At 44.6% G+C, this 26,292-nt stretch overlaps 1 protein-coding gene across 1 annotated transcript in view; it reads left to right on the forward strand.

Annotated features, from left to right (window-relative positions):
- LOC137324966 (very-long-chain enoyl-CoA reductase-like) overlaps nucleotides 1–24,448 on the forward strand; it is a 63,022-nt gene extending 38,574 nt beyond the window's left edge. Inside the window, exons 5-13 of the mRNA XM_067989659.1 lie at nucleotides 1,066–1,169; nucleotides 10,418–10,533; nucleotides 13,037–13,142; nucleotides 14,289–14,361; nucleotides 14,460–14,503; nucleotides 16,223–16,280; nucleotides 19,520–19,608; nucleotides 23,677–23,722; nucleotides 23,847–24,448. Coding sequence (XP_067845760.1) covers nucleotides 1,066–1,169; nucleotides 10,418–10,533; nucleotides 13,037–13,142; nucleotides 14,289–14,361; nucleotides 14,460–14,503; nucleotides 16,223–16,280; nucleotides 19,520–19,608; nucleotides 23,677–23,722; nucleotides 23,847–23,974 — 764 coding nt within the window. The 3' untranslated portion in view covers nucleotides 23,975–24,448. The remainder of the gene's footprint in view (nucleotides 1–1,065; nucleotides 1,170–10,417; nucleotides 10,534–13,036; nucleotides 13,143–14,288; nucleotides 14,362–14,459; nucleotides 14,504–16,222; nucleotides 16,281–19,519; nucleotides 19,609–23,676; nucleotides 23,723–23,846) is intronic.
- Nucleotides 24,449–26,292: the final 1,844 nt, after the last annotated feature.

Raw genomic sequence — 26,292 nt, forward strand, 5'->3', positions numbered from 1 at the left:
TCCTAACAACCCTCAGGAATTGTGTAGATGCTTCAAAGTAATTTTCAATGAGCTTCCGTACTGGCTCAGTGGGTCAACACCTTGCAGTGTTGAGCTGTGCAGACCAGAAAAACACGGATTTGATCCCTGGTCCGTAGTGAGTTAGCTGCTTCTCAGCTGAGGTCAAGTCGGCACAAAAAGGCAGAACGTGCTACGGTTACATGAGAAATCCCTTTTTTGATCACAAGTGTAGAATTTTACCCTTTTCTATTTAGTGTAACAAGGGACCGCGGCAGGGAAGGTACACGCTACTTTAAATCAGAATTTCATTCTTTTCCCAGCAATATGATTTCATCAGGTTTCCACTCTACGTAGATTGGATGTTTCTTCACAATAAGAGGCATGTTGCAGTGTTTTTGACAAGCTGAGGAGAGGTTGGGTACTAGTGACCAATTTATGTGTGAGCCTTGACAGAGAGTGTTGGCAGGCTATTCTGTCATGGGGGGTGGGGGAGGGGGTGCGAGGCGGGTGTGGGGAGACCTGATCCTGTCTTCATCCAACGTTCACTTACTTGCAGCAGGTCTTGCTGGAGAGTGATCAGGCGCGGGAACCCCATGTGATTTTCACCTCCTTAATCTGGAATACTTGAGATCAGCGAACTCAGCCCAGGCCAGAGGTACCGACCTGGTCCCCTGTGGATCAACTCCTTGTGGGATAAACACGCTGGCCCATTGGGTGGAGGGAGGATATATTTTTACTCTGGTTACTAACTATTGGCCCATCTGTACATTAGTTCCCCTTTGCTGCCTAATGTTGAGCCACGAGGACAACACAAAGATAACAACAAGGTATCCTCAGTAAAGCACAACTGCCTTCAATGAATTGAGTCAGTCTAATTTTAATATTCAAATGAAGCAGGGGCTGGGCATTGCAGTGGGTTTGAACACTCACTAGTCTTTCTCCCCTGGAACCTGGGGTCAGATCCGGCCAGATTGGTACAATATTACATTCTGAATCCTTTCAGTCTGGTTCCGAGTACTTACACAGTGACTGAACGTCTCTTCCTGATGTTGATTTATTCCACAGAGGGCAAATGTTTAAGGGATGAAGAGATCCTGCAGACCCTCCCTGTAGGCACCACTGCTACCTTCTATTTCAAAGATTTGGGTCCTCAAGTGGGCTGGACCACGGTGAGTATTCGTTTATCCAGCGGGGAAATCGATGGCTTTCCATGTCGAGGAGGATCTTGGTCTGATGGCAAGAAATGTGAAAATGGGCAGGATGGCAGCAGCGATCGCAGGGAAAAAGGGAGGGGGTGAGGCCTACTGCTGCCTCTCATCCATGACCTCGATTTCCCACACACTGCTCCCTCCAGGATCACCATTGGCCAACCCTTCCTCTTCCCTGCCTGCTGAATGCAAAGTCCAGCGGCGGGGGCGGGGGGGAGGGGGGGTGGGTAGGACATGGCCTCCCATCCCATTTCACCACCCCCCCTCCATCCGCCCCATTTACCGCCACTCCCCAAGACACTCTGCTGGAATGTGGCAGTCGGCCCAGGGTAGTGGTGGTATTGGCCCCGTTCTCTGTACATGGAGGCAGTGGGCCTAGACTAGGCCTCTGCTTCCTGCAGTCTGGCCTCCTACATTTACCTTTGTAACCGTAAGTCTCTGCCGAGGCCTACAATGGCTGCAGCACCTTCCTTCTCCGAGGCTCCTGCCCTTTTAAGGTCCCTCGTTGCCTCTTTGGGTTTCCCACCAGATTTCCCTCCTTTGCCCTGGGGTTGGGCGGGGGGGGGAGGGGGAGAGGGAGGAGGGGGGGGTGGTTGAAGAGGGGGGGGCCTCTGTCATGGCAGCAAGAACCCTGCCAGGAACCTGGTTCATAGTAAATGACCCCCAACTCAGGAAAATGGGTCTGGGCAGAATCACGGTTGGTGGAAATCCCTTCCCACCGCTAACCTGCCCCTAAAAGGAAATCCAGCGCCCTGTGTGTGGGACATAATTTCGAACATCTCTCCCCTTACCCCTCTTTGTTCTAACGAAAAGACCCCTAGTCACACTTCATAAATAAAGCCTCTTATCCCTTTCTCCATGGCCGTGACATCCTTCCTAAAATAAGGCACCCAAAATGGGATACAATGGGGTAGAGTATCCGCTTTGGGCGCAACCAGGAATAATCCCAAACGGAAAATCCCAAACGGAAAATCTTCCGTGAACCAGCGCAATCTGGCAGCGTAATAGAAAGTAATCGTTTCTTTTTCTTTCCATTGAAAAGTATTCCTTGATGTATTTAAGAGTGGTGACCTGGTGCACTTTTTATTAATACAGCTGAAAATGGGCTTATCACCAAAAATGGGTGTCGGTGGCAACCCTCTGCCTCTGCCCTGTACGGAAGTGTTGAATAGCCGTTGGGTAGGTACTCACTGGTTGTTGGACTCTCCCAACCCGCCTTTGCCTGCGCCACAGCCACGATGGTGTGTCTCCATGCTTGGGATGTCCCAACTCTTTACCCCCACACTCTTTACCCTTGTGCGCTTGCTTGGCCTGCAAAGGCAAAAGGAAATGATCAAAATGTGTGTCGAGCAATTCCAGCGAGCCACTGCTATGCATAAAAAGGGAGAGGAGGGTTTAGTCCTCTTACCTTTCCTGACCTCGTCAGGTCATTAAATTTCTTGCAGCACTGGTCCGCCGTCTTGGGGTTGAGGGTAGACCCACTCAGCACTGCCACCTCCTCCCTCCAGGCACTGCCTCCTTACTGCCCGTGAGAGCTGGGCCTCAAACCAGGCAACCAGGTTCCCTCGCCATGCCTTGATCTCGTCAAGGAGGGCCTGCAGGTCACCATAGGCAAAGTTGTAGGCCCTCTTGCGATGGTCTTCATCAGTCATCGGTATGGAGGGATAAATTACACAATACTTTCAGACTGCTTGGCACACTGCTCAGATTGCAAGTTCTCTCACTGCTCTTCAAACTTTGCATTATTAAATTAACATTAACTTAAATCAATCGATTAGATGAATGCAGTTTTTAAAATCAATTTGTACACTGTTCGGATTAAGGTCAACTGCATTAATAATTTAATTAAAACGTAAGCATTTATTAACTTTTGCATTAATAAATTTACATCAATCAATCAGATCAATGCAGTTCCTTAAATCAATGTGCCCAATGCTCAGATTGAAATCACTCACAACTGCTCTGCATTCAATCAATCAATCAAAAAATCAGATAAATCAGGCAACATGGTATTTTTTGCAGAGAGCAGTGTGATCTTACCTTTTAGTCTCTCACTCTGAGGGAGAAATTTTCAGTGACTTTTATATGGCCCCCCTCAGATACTCGAGGCCTGATTGGCTCTGTTCCCAGTCACTAGTCACTTGTCGATCGCGCTCGTTTACGTTGCGCTGATTCATGTGAAATTTTACGTTCGGCGTTATGCAAATGAGTTCGGGCGGAAACTCGAATCATAACTTCAATTCGAGAAAACAGCTCGATTTCAAGCGCAATTTGTGCCCAACTTCCTGATTACGCCCAAAGCAGAAACTCTAGGCCTCGATGTTTTTTGATATGAAAAAGCTTTTAAAACGTCCCTGACAGTGCCTGTGCACCTAAGAAAATGAACTCAATTTGAAGAGCCTTCCCAAACCAGCGCATTCGGCAGAATCTCGACCTGGGGGGTGGGGCGTGGCCAGTTTGAGGGCGGGGCCTGATCAGGCGAATTTAATCTTAAATTGGTGTAAAAGATCGCAGAAAACACGAACGTATGTGGTTTTGGGCCCAACTCATTTACATTTAAAATTCCCCGATCTTTTGCGTTGGTTCGGCCAATTCCGCCTGGATTTTGCTGATATAACTCGACCCCATTATTCTAACTCTGGTCTAACTAATACGGTGATTGGGTTTTGCATTACCTCTTTATTTTTGTATTCTGTGACCCTGTTTATAACATCAAGCATCTCATATGCTTTCGTTATAGGTTTCAGATTTGTGTCTCTGACCTGCTGAAGTTTCTCTGCTCCTCTCCTCCCTTTAAAGTTTTACCATTTAGTTTTACACTAGTCCCGTGACATTCCACGTGGGGGTATTTTTGGCAATAGTGTAAGCGCACTGGCCCCCTGTTAAGTCAATGGAAATAAAAATCGAGAGAAATGTAAAACGGGCTGCCAATCCGCTACCAAAATTACCAACAGGGAGTTAAGACCCCGTGCGGTCTTCAGGTCAAGCAGAGGGTGAGGGGATTAGAGGGCGAGTGATAGTTGGACCAGGACTAACGGAGGACGCTGAAGGCCCAGGGGGAAGGTCAAGTGGGGTTGGAAAAGAGACCGGAAGGTTAGTAGGTTAGAGGTCAGGGCAAGGAAGGAGAAGAGGGGTAGAGGCTGAAGTGGGGAAGGAGGGAACAATTAGGGGCGAAGGGGAAGATACAGCAGGGTTAGAGACTGGGAAGCCAGGAGGTGGAAGGTTGAACAAGGAGAAGGGGAGAGGGGGAAGATACAGCATGGTAACAGGGCGGAGGCGAGTTAGTGGCACGAGGGAGAGAATCATTGGCCACCGGAGAATGGTGAAGCAGGGCAGGCGCCCAGAGGATGAGGCTGCACTGCTGTAACCGGTGACACTAGTACAGTACGTGCGGATAGAATGGAGCGGGGGTGGGGGGCTAAGGGTTGAGGTGGGAGGGGGAGGAGGAGGGAGAGGGCGGAAGCTGAAAACAGAGGGAAAGAGAAAGGGAATGAAGAGGAGGAGCAGGAAGAGAGAAGGGCGGGGGAGGGACACGGAGTAGAGGAAGAGGAGGTGGGGAGAGGGGGAAGAAGGGGTGCAGACAGAGGGGGAGGAGGGGTAAAGGGAGTAAGGGAGGAGCGGAGGAGGAAAGTTTGCTTTAGTGGCGTTTATCTGCAGTGCAATGTCACGATGACAGGAGTTTTTCTTTCCCCGTAGAAAAAAGTCCTCCGAAGAAACAATAACCATTAACGTTCGTCGTTCGGTAGACAAATATGCAGCTACAGTGAGTTCGATAAGACAGGCCAAAGAAATAGAAATACAATACAGATCATTTCAGAAAACCCCAAAATCAGGCACTAACTATTTATTTATTGAAAATATTATCGACATGGGGCCAGGACAACTCTGAAACTAACCTATCGGAATCCCTCCATTAACTCTGCTAAGATCGAGGTGGGCGGGGGGGAGGGATAATTATTTATTTATTGACAGGATTATTATTGGGCTGGGGGCTGATTCTTACTACCTGAGTGGGATACAGCTCTGCTCAATCCGAGGAGATTGAGGCCCATAATTATTTATAGCTGGGGCTAGAGGCAGTGGAATGCCAATCCGGGGGTAAATCTTCAGTGAATTAAATAAAAAATATGAAAATATATTAAAAAAATAATGTCCCACCATACGAAAAATAATCTTGAATGGAAATATTGCGAGCTAGGGCCCAGACAGTTACTGGGACGAGGAGGCACGGGAAGGACCTGAAGACAAACACTGGGGGCAAATCTCACCTGGAGGGGGAAATTAGAGAAGTTAACTAGATTTACGTACTTAAAGTATAAATTTTGAAAGTTAAATTTTTTTAAAAAAAGAACTTAACTAACAGGAGGAATCCAGTGAGAAAATGCTTAACTGGAGGAGGGCAAATTTCAGTGAGTTAAAAAGGGATCTTGTCCAGGTGGATTGGAATCAAAAATATATAGGGAAAACAGTAATTGAACAATTGGAGGTCTTCAAGGGGGAGTTGGTTCGGGTACAGAGTAGACACATCCCTATGAGGGGGAAAGGAAGGGCATCCAAAGCTAGAGCTCCCTGGATGACTAAAGATATAGAGATTAAAATGAACCAGAAAAAGGAGGCTTATGACGAATGCAAGGTTCATAATACAGTAGAGAACCAGGCTGAATGCAGAAAGTACAGAGGAGATCTAAAAAAGGGAATAAGAGGGGCAAAGAGAGAGTATGAGAATAGATTAGCGGCTAACATAAAAGGGAACCCAAAAGTCTTTTTATAAACATGTAAATAGTAAAAGGGAAGTCAAAGGAAGTGTGGGACAAAAAAGGAGATCTTCTTGTGGAGGCGGAGGACGTGGCTGAGGCACTAAATGAATACTTCGCATCAGTCTTCACTAGAGAAGAGGATGCTGCCATTCTGGCAGTAAAGGAGGAGGTACATAAGAACATAAGAACATAAGAAATTGGAGCAGGAGTAGGCCAATCGGCCCCTCGAGCCTGCTCCGCCATTCAATAAGATCATGGCTGATCTGATCCCAACCACAAATCTAAAGAACACAAGAAGTCGGAGCAGGACCCGGCCACATAGCCCCTGGGCCCTCTCCGCCACCCACAGGGCATTGACCGATCCGAACTCAGCTTCATGTCCAATTTCCTGCCCGCTCCCCATAACCCCTAATTCCCTTTACTTCTAGGAAACTGTCTATTTCTGTTTTAAATTTATCTAATGATGTAGCTTCCACAGCTTCCTGGGGCAGCAAATTCCACAGACCGACCACCCTCTGAGTGAAGAAGTTTCTCCTCATCTCAGTTTTGAAAGAGCAGCCCCTTATTCTAAGATTATGCCCCCTAGTTCTAGTTTCACCCATCTTTGGGAACATCCTTACTGCATCCACCCGATCAAGACCCTTCACAATCTTATATGTTTCAATAAGATCGCCTCTCATTCTTCTGAACTCCAATGAGTAGAGTCCCAATCTACTCAACCTCTCCTCATATGTCCGCCCCCTCATCCCCGGGATTAACCGAGTGAACCTTCTTTGTACTGCCTCGAGAGCAAGTATGTCTTTTCTTAAGTATGGAGACCAAAACTGTATGCAGTATTCCAGGTGCGGTCTCACCAATACCTTATATAACTGCAGCAATACCTCCCTGTTTTTATATTCTATCCCCCTAGCAATAAAAGCCAACATTCCGTTGGCTTTCTTGATCACCTGCTGCACCTGCATACCAACTTTTTGATTTTCTTGCACTAGGACCCCCAGATCCCTTTGTACTGCAGTACTTTCCAGTCTCTCGCCATTAAGAAAATAACTTGCTCTCTGATTTTTCCTGCCAAAGTGCATAACCTCACATTTTCCAATATTATATTGCATCTGCCAAATCTCCGCCCACTCACCCAGCCTGTCTATATCCCCTTGCAGGTTTTTTATGTCCTCCTCACTCTCTACTTTCCCTCCCATCTTTGTATCATCTGCAAATTTTGATATGTTGCACTCGGTCCCCTCCTCCAAATCGTTAATATAGATTGTAAAGAGTTGGGGACCCAGCACCGACCCCTGTGGAACACCACTGGTTACTGGTTGCCAGTCCGAAAATGAACCATTTATCCCAACTCTCTGCCTCCTGTTCGATAACCAATCCTCCACCCATGCCAGAATATTACCCCCAATCCCGTGATTTTTTATCTTAAGTAATAATCTTTTATGTGGCACCTTGTCGAATGCCTTCTGGAAGTAGTAGCGATATTAGATAGGATAAAAATAGATAAAGAGGAGGTACTTAAAAGATTGGCAGTATTCAAAGTAGAAAAGTCACCCGGTCCAGATGGGATGCGTCCTAGGTTAATGAGGGAAGTAAGGGTGGAAATTGCAGAGGCTCTGGCCACAATCTTCCAGTCCTCCTTAGATATGGGGATGGTGCCGGAGGACTGGAGGATTGCAAATATCATACCCCTGTTCAAAAAAGGGGAGAGGGATAAACCCAGCAATTACAGGCCAGTCAGCCTAACGTCGGTGGAGGGGAAACTTTTAGAGACAATAATCTGGGACAAAATTAATTGGCACTTGGAAAAGTATGGGCTAATAAATGAAAGTCAGCACGGATTTGTTAAAGGGAAATCGTGTTTGACTAACTTGATTGAATTCTTTGATGAAGTAATAGAGAGGGTTGATGAGGGTGGTGCGGTGGATGTTGTGTAAACGGACTTTTAAAAGGCATTTGATAAAGTGCCACATAATAGACTTGTTAGCAAAATATAAGCCCATGGGATTAAAGGGACAGTGGCAGCGTGGATACAAAATTGGCTAAGAGACAGAAAGCAGAGAGTAGTGGTGAACGATTGTTTTTCAGACTGGAGGGAATTATACTGTGGTGTACCCCAGGGGTCAGTATTAGGACCACTGCTCTTTTTGATATATATTAATGACCAGGACTTGGGTAGAGAGGGTATAATTTCAAAGATTGCAGACGACCTGAAACTCAGAAATGTAGTAAACAATGTGGGGGATAGTAACAGACTTCAGGAGGACATAGACAGACTGGTGAAATGGGCAGACACATGGCAGATGAAATTTAATGCAGAGAAGTGTTAAGTGATGCATTTTGGTAGGAAGAATGAGGAGAGGTAATATAAACTAAATGGTACATTTTTAAAGGGGGTGCAGGAACAGAGGGACCTGGGAGTGCACAAACAAATCTTTGAAGGTGGCAGGACAAGTTGAGAAGGCTGTTTAAAAAGCATATGGGATCCTGGGCTTTATTAATAGAGGCATAGAGTACAAAAGCAAGGAAGTTATGCTAAACCTTTATAAAACACTGGTTAGGCCTCAGCTGGAGTATTGTGTTCAATTCTGGGCACCACACTTTAGGAAGGATGTCAAGGCCTTAGGGAGGGTGTAGAAGAGATTTACTGAAATGGTGCCAGGGATGAGGAACTTCATTTACGTGGAGAGACTGGAGAAGCTGGGGTTGTTCTCCTTAGAACAGAGAAGGTTAATGGGAGATTTGATAGAGGTGTTCAAAATCATAAACAGTTTTGATAGAGTAAATAAGGAGAAATTGTTTCCGGTGGCAGAAGGGTCAGTAACCAGAGGACACAGATTTAAGGTGATCGGCAAAAGAGCCAGAGGTGAGATGGAGAAACATTTTTTTACGCAGCGACTTATAATGATCCGGAACGCACTTTCTGAAAGGGTGGTGGAAGCAGATTCAATAGTAACTTTCAAAAGGGAATTGGATAAATACTTGAAAGGGAAAAAAATTACAGGGTTATGGGGAAAGAGCAAGGGAATAGGACTAATTGGGTAGCTCTTTCAAAGAGCTGGCACAGGCACGATGGGCCGAATGGCCTCCTCCTGTGCTGTTCCTACGATGTTACTGTGATGTGGCAGAGATTTGGAGTTGAGAAGAGCAATGTTGTGGTCCACAGTGTCACCCAGTGGCTAGAGCCTGCAATGGCATGCAGACCCAAAACCGTGCTTAAAGTCACAGACTGTCACAGTAATGTGAAAATCCTATTTAAAAACTTGACAGGCGGGCATCGCCAGGTATGGACACAATTAACATATCCATAAGGAATGCTTTAGTAATATATTAGTTCTCATTAGGAATCAAGACCAAGCGTTTTGTTTAGATCCAGCAGGGTTAGAGGGTGGGGGGTAACTGGACCCAGATAGGGGAAGGGGAGGGGAAGGAGGGAGAGCGAGAGAGCAGGTGAGGAGTGATGGGGAGGGAAGGGGGAGCAGGAGGAAAGAGGAGAGGGAGAGAAGGAGGAGGGGAGAGATGGTGAGGTTTTAGTGGAGGGGAGGGAGAAAGGAGAAAGAGGATACGGAAGAGGGAAGTTAGATAGGGGAGGGGGATGGAGAGGTGGGAGACAGGGGAAGCATGAGGACTGGAGGAGAGCAGGGAATGGGAAGAGAGTTGTGGGTGAGTGGAGGAGAGGGTGTGGAGTGTGGGAGAGAAACTATTTTAGCAGGGGGGAGGGTGCTGTGAGCTCTGACTCTATCCAGGCCCCAGGTCCTCGTTGACGGGGGAGTTCCTCGGCTTAGGGCCAGAATCCTTGTTCCTTGGCAGTGGTGGGGAATTCTGTCTCGATCCAGTCCCTAATCCTTGCTCTGTGGGAGGGGGAATTCATCCACCAAAAGGAATGGGGTGGGTGAGGAGAGGTTCAGTGGAGGGTCTCAACAAGGGTAGGGGATTTCAGTCCATGTTGGCTGTTCTTAATTAGCCCATGTCTTCCTAGGTGAGTGTTGATTTTGTCCTGTATTATGGTCTCTAAAACCTTACCCAGGGCACGACAATCTCACCAGGGAAGGGGACAAAAATATTGTCTGGGGTTTAATTCCTGATTTCTGTCCAGTGATTGTCAGTGGAAAGTTTCAGGGTGAAAATGTCGGGTGTGGATAGGATCGGGCGCAGCCGTGATGCTCCATTATCGACTGGCCAGACAATACTCACTGTCTGGGCTCCCATAGAAAGAATGGCACCTAGGCCAGGTACCAGAGGCCTGGCAATATCTGTGGAGCTGCACCTCAAAATGAATGACCACTTTTGGAGGGGGTGGAGGGGAAATGGGAGCAAGTGGAAGGAAAAGCAAGGCTTAAAGTTTAATGTCTGCATTGTTTTAAATTGTATTTAAATCTATTTCATTCAATTATCACGTTAAGCTGCCATGTGTACGTATGTATCTGTGTGCTGTCCTTTGTCCTTTGACTGCAGGTGTTTCTGACGGAGTATGCAGGTCCACTCTTTATCTACCTGCTGTTCTATTTACGCCTGCCATTTATTTATGAAGAAGAGGATGAATTTACCACCAGCCCTCACACTGTGGTGCAGTAAGTAAACAGGTTTTGGATGCTTGGTACTAACGAACCCCTCACCACTTCCCTTCAAACACATGGGAATTACTTTCAAGCTCGAGTATAGTGGAGCTCTACGGTCATCTGAGTTTCACCTGTAAAACAGTGTCGATTTCATAGAGGTCACTCAATGGCTTTTATAAATTTCTTCACCCCACCATTGGCAGCCGTGCCTTCAGCCGTCAAGGCCCTAAACCCTGGACTTTCCTCCCTAAACCTCTCCGCCCCTCTCTCCTCTTTGAAGACATTCCTTAAAATGTATCTCTTTGACCAAGTTTTTGTCACCTGTCCTAATGTCGTCTTCTTTGGCTCAGTGTCTCCTGTTGTTTGATAATCGCTCCTGTGGGATGTTTTACAACGTTGAACGTGTTATATTAATGCGAGTTGTTGCTGTGTCACATCGAGTGGTGCACAGTCCAGTTGGTATCATTCAGGTCAAAAGATTGAGTTTGAGCCCCAAACCAACAGTTTGTGCTAAATATCTAAACTGACATTCCAGTACAATATTGAGAGAGTGCCGTGTTGTCAGAGGTGCTGTCCTTCAGGCGAAATGTTAAACTGCGGCCCTGTCTGCCTGTTCTGGTGGTTCAGGTGAACATTAAAGATCCATGGGGATGTTTGAAGAGCAGCGCATTCTCCTGGTGTCGTGGCCGACATTTCTCCCTCTAACCAACACCACAAAAGCTGGTCATTCATTGCATTGCCATTTGTGGGATTAATTACCGTGTGTAAAATGGGGTTTGCCTTGGCTACGTCACACTTCGATCATTATTGTATGTAAAGCACTTCGAGATGTTTCTGAGAGATGTGATAAGGCTAATTATAAAGACTCACTGCAAGATAAATGAGGGGGGGGGAATTGATCAAGTCCACGATCGGGGGATGGAAGGGGGGAGGGGGGAGGGGGGAGGGGAGGCCCGGGACAGAGGAGGCCCAAGGTATCCCTGCTCCTCCTGGTCCGCAAAAAAGTGAAATAAATTGAACTTACCTGGGCCTCCTGTTGCCAGGATATTGTCAGGATCGGTTCAATACTGTGCGGACCTTAGTCGGGTCTGCAGTCAAAATAGTTTACGTGTCTGGATAATGTGACCGCAGGACGTGACTTCTGCTTTTAAATTAGGCCCTGCTCTTCTGGGGTGAGGGACCTTCCTGTGCCTGAATTCAGGAAAGTTAAGATTGGGGGGGGGCGGAAACATGACGGAAATGCAGCGTAAACACCCCTTCCCATCTGGGTACCATTCCCGCCAGCAGAGGGTTAAAATCAGGCCTCAAGTCTTTTAGTACGGTGAAGGAGGTTATTAGACAGGGTTATATTTTATAAATTATAGTTAAATCATTGTGAATTTATGGGGTTCACTGTTCCTAAAGCAATTAATATATCTAGAAGCTTTCCAGAGTATTTGATTCAGGCCACACCCGTTGGTGATTTATACTGCAGTAACTGTAGCTATAATCTCTGATTTACCTCAGCAACCCACGAGGTGGAATTAGTGATGTTTGTGGAGTGAATGGTGTCTGACTGTAGGAGGAGCACAGACTCCTTTAAAGACAGCGACATTAAAATTGACTGGAACTACTGAAAAAGACAGACTCGCAATTATATAGCGCCTTTCACAACCTCAGGATGTCCCAAAGCACTTTACAGCCAATAAAGTACTTTTGAAGTGTAGTCACTGTTGTAATGTAGGAATTGCGGCAACCAATTTGCACATAGCAAGGTCCCACAAACAGCAGTGAGATAATGACAAGATAATCTGTTGTTTAAGGGATAAATATTGGCCAGGACACGGGGAAAATTCCCATGCTCTTCTTCCAATAGTGCCATCCACCTGAGACGGTTTAACATCTCATTCGAAAGACGGCACCTCCGACAGTGAAGCACTCCCTCAGTACTGCACTGGAATATCAGCTTAGATTTTGTGCTCATGTATCTGGACTTTGAACCCATGATCTTCTGACTCGGAGGCGAGAGTGCTACCCACTGAGCCACAGAAGTAATCGGGAGTGTCACTAGACTGTCTTGAAAATGTGTGAAAATGACCAGTTCTGAAAAGGAAGCAAGTAATTACACACATTGTTAGAAGCTAAAGAATGGTGGGGGTAGGGAATGCGAGAGATGACAGTGATGTCATCGGAAAGAGAAAGCTCTTGTTTTGCAGCAATTTAAAAAGCCTTAGGGAGGGGATTTATACCAGTTGATGAGGCAACTTATCAAGGTGGTCTTAAGTAAAATCAACTTTTATGCCACATTTTCATGTTCCTGCATTTAAGTTATAATCAGTAGTATAGGCACTTACGTATGAAATCTTTGCTTATGTCAGATATTTTTTGATTGTAATTAGACTGCATCTTTATATCTACAGCTAGGATAGACCCACAGTAACCTGGCGAGTGAACTCCTCACCCGATTGAAGGAGTCAACACCAGGATCACGGTGTGATTTTTTTGGTATTGTAGCTTTGTTCCTTGTCTTTTCCAGCTTGGCAGGGTTTTGCCATTCTTTCCACTATGTCAAAAGACTGATCGAAACTCTGTTTGTGCATCGATTTTCTCACGGTACGATGCCTCTTCGCAACACTGTGAAGGTAAGTGCCTCCCAGCTGCATCGAACTCTCATTACAACTTAAACTCAAGCATTTTTCTGTAGAAGTAATGTATATTTTGGTTGGAGTATAAGCACTGAAACAATATCTTCAAAATGAAACCGTATTATGTGCAATTACATTGGTCTATTCATGCTTAAAGGACAGCAAGCCCCAAATTCTATTTGCTTGTAGGCTGAAGTTAGTTACAAAAGTCCAATGTTAGGAACTACGTGGGACTCACAGTAGAGCTTTTGAGAAGTAGATTAACACCATATTCTTACTTTCTCATTGTGAGGTGTTCAGGATTCTGAAAAGAAGCAGCTGTTGCTGGAATCACTCGAACAAATAGACAGAGAGTCGGTTGCAATGTCTGTGTTCACTTAGTAAATAATATTGATACCAAGTCATAGATGGAAACAACCTTGAGGTACAGTTTTAGATGAATATTCCAAGCAATTTCAGGTCATTCAGTTACTAAAGAACCAACTACGTTTGTGAAAGCAAAGTATAAATGGGTTTTAATAAATAGGCTCTTTAGAAAGGGAGGGCTCCAGCCATTCTTGGGAGTCCCAAAGAACCCAAAGGCAGGGTTGCCAACTTGAACTTGAAGCACTTACAACACTGGTACGGCAAGACAAAGGCAAAGTGGAAACAGCCTCATTCTGTTCAAGTGAGACAAATACAGGATTACCTAACTGAGTGCACAAGTTCACAGTTATTCTATTTCCAGCATTTTCTGTTTTTATTATTATAAGGGACACTGCAGTCAACCAATCCATACCATTTAGATGCACGTTCACTTTAATTAAAATAAACTCTCAGAATGTAACACCATTAGGAGTGTGTAGCTGTGAATCATAAATGAAGAACAGCAACAGTATAAATTTAAACCTATCCACAAATACCAGTTTTTATTGGATGTACTTAACCGAGGATAGGCATTTGTTAAGGTTGTTGGAAAGATTTCCAACAAGATTTTTCTTTTACATTCTCGGCAAAGTTACTTTTTATTCAGAGAGTAAAACTGGTTTAAAAGAGTTTTGGATCTGCAGTAACTGCAGCTTGAATAATATTGTAAAACAGCTGAAGCTACTCGATTAAAATGGTGCTGGCTCCAAGTCTGAATATCGGCCTTTGCCTTCACAGAACTGTTTCTATTATTGGGGTTTCACTGCTTGGCTGGCTTATTACATCAATCATCCACTCTACACGCCTCCCAGTAAGTAACAGGACACTGAGCCTGCTGCATCTCAACAGCTGAAAATAATCCAATATTATGCTACATTTTTTTCTGATTTGGTTTTCTGGCTTTTACAGTATATGGTGACCAACAAGTCAATCTGGCTCTATATACCTTCCTGGTAGGTCATCTTTTCCACTATCATATGTTTACATTGCCTGCACTCCCATAGATTTCAAATCGGAGGTGTGAAATTCAGAATGAAATTAAACAATGTGTAGTGTGATGAGATCTTATCATCTGGAGATTATCATTACTTATTTTATGCAATCAATCACAAAGGTAATCAATAGTTAATTATACTGACGGACGTAAGGCAATTATAAGAAAACAGACTGATTAGATTTATCCTCAAACAACGAAGGCATGAAAATGTGGGGGGGAGATTTCTGTTGCTCAGTATACGGATATTCTAAATGTATTCATTATACACAATTTTGTGATTTTACTGTGACTGACAAATCTTTCCCATTGTGTCCAGAGATAGTTGTAATTTGTCGGGGCTCCTGATAGCACTCTGCATGGTTAAGTAGTCTGCTGACACTCATCCAAGTGCTCATTCTTCATGCAAACCTAGGTGAGAAGTGTCAACAGGCTTTTCAACTTTGGAGCCCAAATGTAGCCCCAGATGACAGAAGCCGAGCTTCATTATGCCTTCAATAGGGAAAATGTCGATTATATATTTTACACGTGACCATAGATTCAGGGTCGTGTGTTTTTTTAAGTATCTAGCAGAAGGATAGACGCTGTCTTCACTTGCCTTGCTACACAGGAGAGCTGCAGCCCAGATGTCTGCCAGCTGCAGGCAGGCTGTTGGTCGATTAACCAGGATGCTAAAGCTTTGTCTGACAGTTGATAAGATTGCACATAGTCAAGACATTAATAATTATATGAAGCCTGGACAAAATGTGAATGGCATTTCACCAAGTTATTCTAGACACCAAATGCACCATTGTGTCCTTCAACTGGCCTGATTGACAGTTCTATATTCAGAAGTTTGTCATTTTTAGTTCAGTTTAAAGTGTAGACAGCTGGAATCCAAGCAGTAAGCGAGAATATCACCTCGCCCATGTCCAAGCATCACATCAGGAAGTCTGCTAAAGTATATGATTTTCAAAAGTCTCGTAAATTATTGGACTGTGTAAGAAATACAATCTGGAGAAGATATTTGAACTCCAGTGGATTGGTTCAAAATTTGTTGTTTTATAATTATTTGTGCTGTTAACATCTTGTGTGTTTCTGCTTCTGTGTAATTATCTTACTTTCAAGTAAATTTGACCACTATTTTAGCCTGAACACAATGGCCTGACAGTATGGTATTTACCACCTTTAGAAGCCAGGAGAATGTGGAGGGCAGGCCACGTAATGTCTGATGCATGATACTCTGGTAAAATGGTAATGGTGAGTTCTGTAGCGCACTATCCCAGTCACATCATGCATAACGTTGTAAGTTCATAGGGTCTGCATAAAGAAATTGCTTTCTTGGCTGCAAACATGAAAAAATATTAAGCATCCCAATGACTGTCTGACTGAGATCAGTTAACTCAGCAAAGACTGACGATTGAAACTGGCACCTTTTGGTCTGTGTGACTTGGTAATATACCAGACTGTGCATTTAACTATTAGGCATTAGGGCAAGTGGGGAATCATTTTTGTTTAGAATTCATATATGAATGATTGATAATGTTTTGATAATTAGAAGTAAATTCAAATTTCAGGCAGGACTATTAAGCTGTAACTCTCCGTACAGCTAACGCACTGTTGTAACATCCTAAACGGTATATTTTGCAGACTACGCGCAGCCAGTAACTATATCACAGTGATTTATGCATCATTGTAGGTATGTGAAGTTGGAAATTTCTCGATCCATATAGCCCTGAGGAATTTACGTTCAGAGGGTAAGCACCAGTATATTCTCCTGTTGCTTTTCTATTTATGACATATTTCCAACAAGGTGTTTGTCAGGAGGTTAAGTTAGAACATATCACCTTTTGAAGCTGACTTGAATCCATCCCACCTCACCCTTCTCCTCTTCATATTACTATAATTCTATTGGGAATTCATAGAATCATACAGCACAGAAGCAGCCCATTGTTAAGAGAGAAATCAGGAGGGCAAAAAGGGGACATGAGATTGCTTTGGCAGATAAGGCAAAGGAGAATCCAAAGAGCTTCTACAAATACATAAAGGGCAAAAGAGTAACTAGGGAGAGAGTAGGGCCTCTTAAGGATCAACAAGGTCATCTATGTGCGGAACCACAAGAGATGGGTGAGATCCTGAATGAATATTTCACATCGGTATTTATGGTTGAGAAAGGCATGGATGTTAGGGAACTTGGGGAAATAAATAGTGATGTATTGAGGAGTGTACATATTACAGAGAGGGAGGTGCTGGAAGTCTTAACGTGTATCAAGGTAGATAAATCTCCTGGACCTGATGAAATGTATCCCAGGACGTTATGGGAGGTTAGGGAGGAAATTGCGGGCCCCCTAGCAGAGATATTTGAATCATCCACCGCTACAGGTGAGGTGCCTGAAGATTGGAGGGTAGCAAATGTTGTGCCTTTGTTTAAGAAGGGCGGCAGGGAAAAGCCTGGGAACTACAGACCGGTGAGCCTGACATCTGTAGTGGGTAAGTTGTTAGAGGGTATTCTGAGAGACAGGATCTACAGGCATTTGGAGAGGCAGGGACTGATTAGGAACAGTCAGCATGGTTTTGTGAGTGGAAAATCATGTCTCCCGAATTTGATTGAGTTTTTTGAAGGGGTAACCAAGAAGATAGATGAGGGCTGTGCAGTAGACGTGGTCTACATGGACTTTAGCAAAGCCTTTGACAAGGTACCGCATGGTAGGTTGTTACATAAGGTTAAATCTCATGGGATCCAAGGTGAGGTAGCCAATTGGATACAAAATTGGATTGACGACAGAAGACAGAGGGTGGTTGTAGAGGGTTGTTTTTCAAACTGGAGGCCTGTGACCAGCGGTGTGCCTCAGGGATCGGTGCTGGGTCCGCTGTTATTTGTTATTTATATTAATGATTTGGATGAGAATTTAGGAGGCATGGTTAGTAAGTTTGCAGATGACACCAAGATTGGTGGCATTGTGGACAGTGAAGAAGGTTATCTAGGATTGCAACGGGATCTTGATAAATTGGGCCAGTGGGCCGATGAATGGCAGATGGAGTTTAATTTAGATAAATGTGAGGTGATGCATTTTGGTAGATCGAATCGGGCCAGGACCTACTCCGTTAATGGTAGGGCGTTGGGGAGAGTTATAGAACAAAGAGATCTAGGAGTACAGGTTCATAGCTCCTTGAAAGTGGAGTCACAGGTGGATAGGGTGGTGAAGAAGGCATTCGGCATGCTTGGTTTCATTGGTCAGAACATTGAATACAGGAGTTGGGATGTCTTGTTGAAGTTGTACAAGACATTAGTAAGGGCACACTTGGAATACTGTGTACAGTTCTGGTCACCCTATTATAGAAAGGATATTATTAAACTAGAAAGAGTGCAGAAAAGATTTACTAGGATGCTACCGGGACTTGATGGTTTGACTTATAGGGAGAGGTTGGATAGACTGAGACTTTTTTCCCTGGAGAGTAGGAGGTTTAGGGGTGATCTTATAGAAGTCTATAAAATAATGAGGGGCATAGATAAGGTCGATAGTCAAAATCTTTTCCCAAAGGTAGGGGAGTCTATAACGAGGGGGCATAGATTTAAGGTGAGAGGGGAGAGATACAAAAGGGTCCAGAGGGGCAATTTTTTCACTCAAAGTGAGTGTCTGGAACGAGCTGCCAGAGGCAGTAGTAGAGGCGGGTACAATTTTGTCTTTTAAAAAGCATTTGGACAGTTACATGGGTAAGATGGGTATAGAGGGATATGGGCCAAGTGCAGGCAATTGGGACTAGCATAGTGGTATAAACTGGGCGACATGGACATGTTGGGCCGAAGGGCCTGTTTCCATGTTGTAAACTTCTATGATTCTATGTGCTGTGCCAGCTCTTTAACAGAGCTATCCTGTAAGTCCCACTCCCCCACTCTTTCTCTGCAATTTTCTCCCCTTCAAGTATTTATCCAATTCCCTTTTGAAAGTTACTATTGAATCTGCTTCCACCAGCCTTTCAGGCAATGCATTCCAAATAAATTTTTTCCTGGTTTGTATATTCAGCGTTCTGATTGAAAAATGGGATCAGAGGGAAAAGAACAAATAGGCAACAATAGAATTAAATAACTTTCATGTATATAGTGCCTTTCACCTCCTCAGAATGGCCCAAAACACTTTACAGCCAATGAATTACTTTTGTAGATAAGCAATGTCGCCAATTTGCACACAGCGAAGCCCCACACGCAGTAATGAGATGAAAGATCAGTTTTTGGTGGTGGTTGAGGGATAAATGTTGGCCAGGAGATTAGGAGAACTCCCTTGCTTATCTTGGGAGTAATGCCGTTGGACCCTTTATGACCACCTGAGCCAGGAGATGGAGCCTTGGTTTATCATCTCATCCAAAAGGTAGCACTGAAGTGTCAGCCTAGATTATGTGCTCAAGACCCAGAGTGGGATTTCCACAACCTTCTGACTCAGAGGTGAGAGTGCTACCACTTAGGATGGACTACATAGTCTTTTTTAGTCCTGTACTTTCCTGTGCACTTCAGATGTTCACTTTACAGTATAAACAACGCAGAAACCATATAAACAATTCCCATTATTTACCCTACTCAGAAAAGTTTTCAATTAGTATCTTATACTTTTTACAGAATGTTGCAAGAATCAACTGTCAAGAGTAGAACATTTTCAAAAATAAAACCAGCTTTCTTACGTACAGGTGTAAGTTGACTTTAACTTGTCCCATTGCATCTCCCTCTCTCTCTGATTCTGCTAGCTCCTCACTGCCACCAATTGACCGCCTGCTCTGTTTTTGGATTCTGGTAATCAGTGGCTTCAGTTTGCTGTAATCCACAAGGCAGGGATTTCAAAAAATTGTCACACAAGTCAACTCATTGAAATCTTGAGCCTCATGTGATATTGAGGTGAAGGTCACTCAGGAAGCCTGTTCAAGGTCTCAGGGTGAGAAGACAAACCCTTGTGTTTGGAAGTTATCCGTATTTATCATGAGCGCATGTCCATTTTTTTCCCCTCAGGATCCAAGATGCGCAAGATTCCTCATCCAACGAAGAACCCTTTCACTTGGCTCTTCTTCTTTGTGTCCTGCCCCAATTACACCTACGAGGTACGTTCTTTGTCGGCAGCACTCACCCAGTAGTTATCATTTATAACCTACAGAGATGCTGCATGAAACCAACAAAACATCTCTCGAATGACCTTTGTTGAATAGTCATGATGTGGAGATGCCGGTGATGGACTGGGGTTGACAATTGTAAACAATTTTACAACACCAAGTTATAGTCCAGCAATTTTATTTTAAATTCACAAGCTTTCGGAGACTTCCTCCTTCCTCAGGTAAATGTTCAGGAGCTCCTTGAAGCCTACGCATTTATACATATAGAACAATACATGGTGTTTACAGAATGCCCCTGCAACTGCCCGTTGCCAAGGCAATCACCGTGTTCAGACAGAGAGGTGTCACCTGCAGAACCCCCGAATACACATTCAACAAAAAAACAAACAGGAAAAAAAACAGAGAGAGGCAGAAACATCCGGAAGGCAGAGAAAGCCAGCAAATGACCCATTATATTAAAAACAGATGACATTTGTTCGCTGGTGGGGTAACGTGTAGCGTGACATGAACCCAAGATCCCGGTTGAGGCCGTCCTCATGGGTGCGGAACTTGGCTATCAATTTCTGCTCGACGATTTTGCGTTGTCGTGTGTCTCGAAGGCCGCCTTGGAGTACGCTTACCCGAAGGTCGGTGGATGAATGTCCATGACTGCTGAAGTGTTCCCCGACTGGGAGGGAACCCTCCTGTTTGGCGATTGTTGCGCGGTGTCCGTTCATCCGTTGTCGCAGCGTCTGCATGGTCTCGCCAATGTACCATGCTCTGGGGCATCCTTTCCTGCAATGTATGAGGTAGACAACGTTGGCCGAGTCACAGGAGTATGAACCATGCACCTGGTGGGTGGTGTCCTCTCGTGTGATGGTGGTATCTGTGTCGATGATCTGGCATGTCTTGCAGAGGTTACCGTGGCAGGGTTGTGTGGCGTCGTGGACGCTGTTCTCTTGAAAGCTAGGTAATTTGCTGCGAACGATGGTCTGTTTGAGGTTGGGTGGCTGTTTAAAGGCGAGTAGTGGAGGTGTGGGGATGGCCATAGCGAGGTGTTTGTCCTCATTGATGACATGTTGAAGGCTGCGGAGAACATGGCGTAGTTTCTCCGCTCCGGGGAAGTACTGGACGACAAAGGGTACTCTGTTGGTTGCGTCCCGTGTTAGTCTCCTGAGGAGGTCTATGCGATTTTTTGCTGTGGCCCGTCGGAACTGTCGATCGATGAGTCGAGCGTCATATCCCATTCTTACTAGGGCGTCTTTCAGCGTCTGTAGGTGTCCATCGCGTTCCTCCTCGTCTGAGCAGACCCTGTGTATTCGCAGGGCCTGTCCATAGGGGATGGCCTATTTGACGTGGTTAGGGTGGAAGCTGGAAAAGTGGAGCATCGTGAGGTTGTCCGTGGGCTTGCGGTAGAGTGAGGTGCTGAGGTGCCCGTCTTTGATGGAGATTCGTGTGTCCAAGAAAGAAACTGATTCTGAGGAGTAGTCCATGGTGAGCTTGATGGTGGGATGGAACTTGTTGATGGGGGATACTGGTGTAGAGTGCAGAGATGTCCATCGTGGTGAGAAGTGTTCCTGGTTCAACTGGTCCGTGGGGACTGAGTTTTTGTAGGAAGTCTGTAGTGTCGCGACAGAAGCTGGGGGTTCCCTGTACAATGGGTTTCAGGATGCCCTCGATGTATCCAGAGAGGTTCTCACACAGGGTTCCGTTGCCTGATACGATGGGACGTCCGGGTGTGTTGGCTTTGTGTATCTTTGGGAGGCAGTAGAAGTCTCCCACGCGGGGATTACGTGGGATGAGAGTGCGTAGGATGCTTTGAAGGTCTGGATCGAAGGTCTTGATCAGTTTGTTGAGCTGGTGGGTGTGTTCTTTGGTCGGATCTGCGGGTAACCGTCTGTAGTGTTCCTGGTTGTCCAGTTGTCGGTATGCTTCTTTGCAATAGTCTGTTCTGTTCTGTATGACTATGGCTCCTCCTTTGTCCGCTGGTTTGATGACGATGTTGCGGTTGGTCTTGAGAGCGTTGATGGCGTTGCGTTGTGCTCGGGTGACATTCTGGACTGTCTTCTGAGTGCGGCTGATGAATCTGGCATTGACGCATTTCCTGACAGCTTGAGCATACATGTCCAGCTGAGGGCAGCGACCCTCCGGAGGAGTCCAGTTTGACTCTTTCCTCTTCGGTTGCTGTACCGCGGATCCCTCTGTCTGCTGTTCCGGATCGTCGATTGTCTCATTGGGTTCGCTGCTGAAATCTTGGGGTTTGTGGTAGAATTCCCGGAGCCTCATTCTCCTGATGAATTCCTCTGTGTCCGCCGCGAGACTAGTGGGGTCCATTTTGGTAGTGGGGCAGAAATTGAGCCCTCGGCTGAGAACTTCGATTTCGTCTGGTTGAAGGGTGTGGTCGGATAAATTGACAATAGACTTCCCTGTGGTTGCAACCGTGGTACCAGGGGAAGCTTGGTCGTTGCTGGTGGTGATGCCGAGTTTCTCAAGCTTCCTGCTCTTGGTTTTCATGTAGGCAGCGTAGTTCCGTTGCCTCGTCTGTTTGGCGGTATAACGTAGCTGGTCTGCTGTGTCCTGAGTACAGGTTGAGAGTATGGACTCTATCTTAGTTTCGAGGTTGTGGCGTCTGCTGTAGAGTTGGTGTATGAGATGGTTGCGGAGTGTGCGAGAGGTACGACGGCAGAGTCTCTCAGCGTAATCCGAGTTGTATGTGGACTTGAGTGGGTAATAGAAGTGGGTAATTGAGTGTGGAATAGAAGTGCCTGCATTAGATTATTAAAAGCACCGCTGCAGGGTTTGGAGATATTAATTTTACCTTTAAAATTCCTTGTTATCAAACGTACTGGATGTCGAACTTACCTGCATTTGGTGCAGATTATTATTTGTGTAACACGCAGCAGCAATGATGTCACAAGCTGTGCTGGTTTCTGGTGATACTGACACCTCGCAACTTTCCCCAGAAAGTAGTGAAGAGTTCAAGTACTCGTACCTTAAAAGCTGCATTTACAAAAAATACCAGTGACACACAGAGCCCCATTCAGCTGTGCAGTGGGATGTTAGAAGAACAATTTGTACAACTCCACACAGCATTTTGGCCTTTATTGCAAGGGGGTTGGAGTACAAGAGTAAGGAAGTCTTGCTACAATTGTACAGGGCTTTGGTGAGACCACACCTGGAGTACTGTGTACAGTTTTGGTCTCCTTATCTAAGGAAGGATATACTTGCCTTGGAGGCGGTGCAACGAAGATTGATTCCTGGGATGAGAGGGTTGACCTATGAGGAGAGGTTGAGTAGAATGGGCCTATTCTCTCTGGAGTTTAGAAGAATGAGAGGTGATCTCATTGAAACATGTAAGATTCTGAGAGGGCTTGGCAGGGTAGATGCTGAGAGGATGTTTCCCCTGGCTGGAGAGTCTAGAACTCGGGGACATAGTCTCTGGATAAGGGGTCGGACATTTAGGACTGAGATGAGGAGCAATTTCTTCACTCAGAGGCTCATGAATATTTGGAATTCTCTACCCCATAGATGCTCAGTCGTTGAGTATATTCAAGACTGAGATTGAAAGATTTTTGGACTCTAAGGGAATCAAGGGATATGGGGATCGGGCAGGAAAGAGGAGTTGAGGTCGAAGATCAGCCTTGATCTTATTGAATGGCAGAGCGGGCTCGAGGGGCCATATGGCCTATTCCTGCTCCTGTTTCTTGTGTTCTTATGTTAAAACTTCCTGAATCTCAAACTTGCTTCCAAAGAAGCATGAACTGGGTGCTTCCAGGCTATACACATATCTGATAACTGAGTGAGTTGGTCAGGGGTCTGGGGGAGGTTGTTTGTCTGCACTCAGTGTGCAGTGAAGGGGAGACAATGTTATTTTTTAAGAACTTTTTTCTGTCAACACCTGAATCCCTCAATTAGATTACTAATATAATCACTTGCTTTAACCATGGATGCTGTATTTAATGCACACTAAAACACTGAGGAACAGGTTATTAATTTGCATTTTGTTGTTTCATCCCTAGCTAGAAAGAACATAACAATTAAATTTTTAATCATCACACTCTGTTTGTTGACCTTCTATAGGTGGGATCCTGGATTGGTTTTACAGTAATGACACAGTGTCTTCCAGGTAGGACAGTACACGGCGGTGATTTAAATCTCCTTATAAAAATATTCAACGCAAGTGCAAGAATAACATTTCTAAATACATATATGCAATTCTCGTTTAACATTTTCTTTACTTTGCCTTCCAGTTGGTCTGTTTACCCTGATAGGTTTCTTCCAGATGACAATCTGGGCTAAAGGCAAGCACCACATGTACCTGAAGGAGTTTAAGGATTACCCCACCCTGCGCATGCCGATAATTCCTTTCTTGCTATAATGTAGCATAATTTGAATAGTACATGAAGCCACGTAACACCAAAAGGAACAAAGTCTTCTTGGCAGAAATTCTCATCCTTATCGACGTAAAAGATTCTGTACCAGGGCCTTCCGTGCATGTCAACCTTCAGCATGGGACTGCAAACTGAAACTGCTCATGACAGTGTTATTGACTCAAATGCCTTGTTGTAACACATCACTCCAACTCAAGAACATTGTTGGCTGATTAATTTATTATTCCTCATCGTTGCATTACAAACCGGATCGATGCTAGCCTTGAATGTCTCTCATTATCGTACATTAACTTTGCCTTATTGCAGTGCTCAGATGTTTAGGCACTTCTCACCCTGTCGAATCACTGCTTTTGATACTTTACTGTCTGCTAAGCATGTTTGGTATTGATTGAGTGTAAGGGTGGAGAGCTTTGCTGTTAGGGAGATTTTGTTTTTAAATAAACACAGATGCTGACAACAAAGTGCAGCGCACATGTTATTTTGCAGATCCTTTACCGTCACAGTTTATCTCTGAATAAAAAGTTTAGCTGAAATGTTTTATACTCTTTTACAATCCATAAATACCAAGAGAAGGAAGCAATGAGAGACATTTCAGAGCTTCCCTTGAGTTGTAGCTTAACAATACATGTGCAGCAAATACCACCCTTATAATTGTGCATATAAAGAAAAAAAAGATTTGCATTTTTTTTTACTGCTTTTCATGACCTCAGGACAACCCAAATACTTTACAGTTTACAGCCAATTACGTAGATTTGAAGTGTCGTGCTTCGGTGGGGTGGTTGTACAGACCTTGCCACATTGCAAAGGGCTGAACATCTTTTACAGATAATTGTAAGACAGACATTTCAAATTTGCTGCTTTTTCAATGGTTCTGCCATCAATTGCTGTACAGAAATTATTTTTGAATTAAATTCAGCCTCACTCCCGCCAGGATCAAGTCCTGACACACGAGTGCACCTGCCTCTCATCTCTGAGTCACAAGGTCATGGGTTCAAACCCCACTCCAGCGACTTGAGCACCTAATCTAGGCTGACGCTTCAGTGCAGTACTGAGTGGGTGCTGCATTGTGGGAGGTGCTGTCTTTCAGATGTGACATTAAACCGAGGCCCTTTGAATGTAAAGGATCCCATGGCACTATTTGAAGAAGAGCATAGTTGTTTTCCCACTGTTACGGCCAACATTGATCCCTCAACCAACATCACTTCAAAAAAAAACAAGATTATCAGATCGTTTATCTCATTGCTGTTTGTGGAACCTTGCTATGCGCAATTTGGCTGCTGTGTTTCCAAACAGTGACTTAATTTTAAAAGTACCTAATTGGCCGTAAGGCGCTTTGGGACGTCCTACGGTCATGAAAGGCGCGATATAAATGCAAGTTCTTTTTTTACAGGTGTGCATTGCATTAGGGCAACTGAGGTGGGATTGACGGGATTTTGAGTGGATTAGGTCATTCTGCCATTCCTGACAATTATGTCCACACGGAAGGAGGCATTAAGCACAAAACTCCACTTCCACCAGAATTTTGTAACATTGAAAGAGCCGAAGATCCAGCATAAACAGTCCAGCACCAGATTCTTCCCCCACCTGGCCAAATAACGCAACCTTTCCTACCCTCGGAAGAGAGGATTTTCAGGGTTTTCAGTGTTTAATTCAACAGCTCTTCACATCCAAACTCTTGCTTGGCAATTCAAGCCACACATTGTTAATAGGCCTGCTGCTGACTGCCTCGTCATGTGAAGCGTTTTACAACACGACATTTGAAAACAAAAAAAAAATTCACCTTTGCACAAGATCTAAGTGAGGCAAGAGAAACTTTTTCAAAAAATATGTATTTTGAAGCAATATCAACGACAACCTTTTACACGCAGCTAGAAAATTTAACATCAGCACCTGGTATTAACATCATGTGAAACGCAGAGGTGGGGATTTTTTTACAATATCATTGTAGCTTGAATGACTTTACAGTACAGCTTTTGTGAGATAGTGAATAAGTAGGATGTTTCCTGAATATTAGATCAGGATACTTTCTATAAGACCAGCTGATCTCCCATTGCATTGTGCACGGGTAATCAGGAGAGACTTTTTTTTAACAATAGTATTGTTACCAATAAAGTGCGAAGGGAAAAGATATGTTAGAAAAACCCTATACGATAATATATTACAGAAATGCTGTATTATATTAGACAACCCCTATAGTCACACTGTATATTAGAGAAACAGTACATCAGTACCTGATAGAGAACATGTAAATCGATATCTAATGAACATATATATACACATACATATGTTACATAACCTAAACATA

Source organism: Heptranchias perlo, chromosome 9 (genome assembly GCF_035084215.1).
Source record: "Heptranchias perlo isolate sHepPer1 chromosome 9, sHepPer1.hap1, whole genome shotgun sequence".
In the NCBI taxonomy this organism is placed as follows: domain Eukaryota; kingdom Metazoa; phylum Chordata; class Chondrichthyes; order Hexanchiformes; family Hexanchidae; genus Heptranchias; species Heptranchias perlo.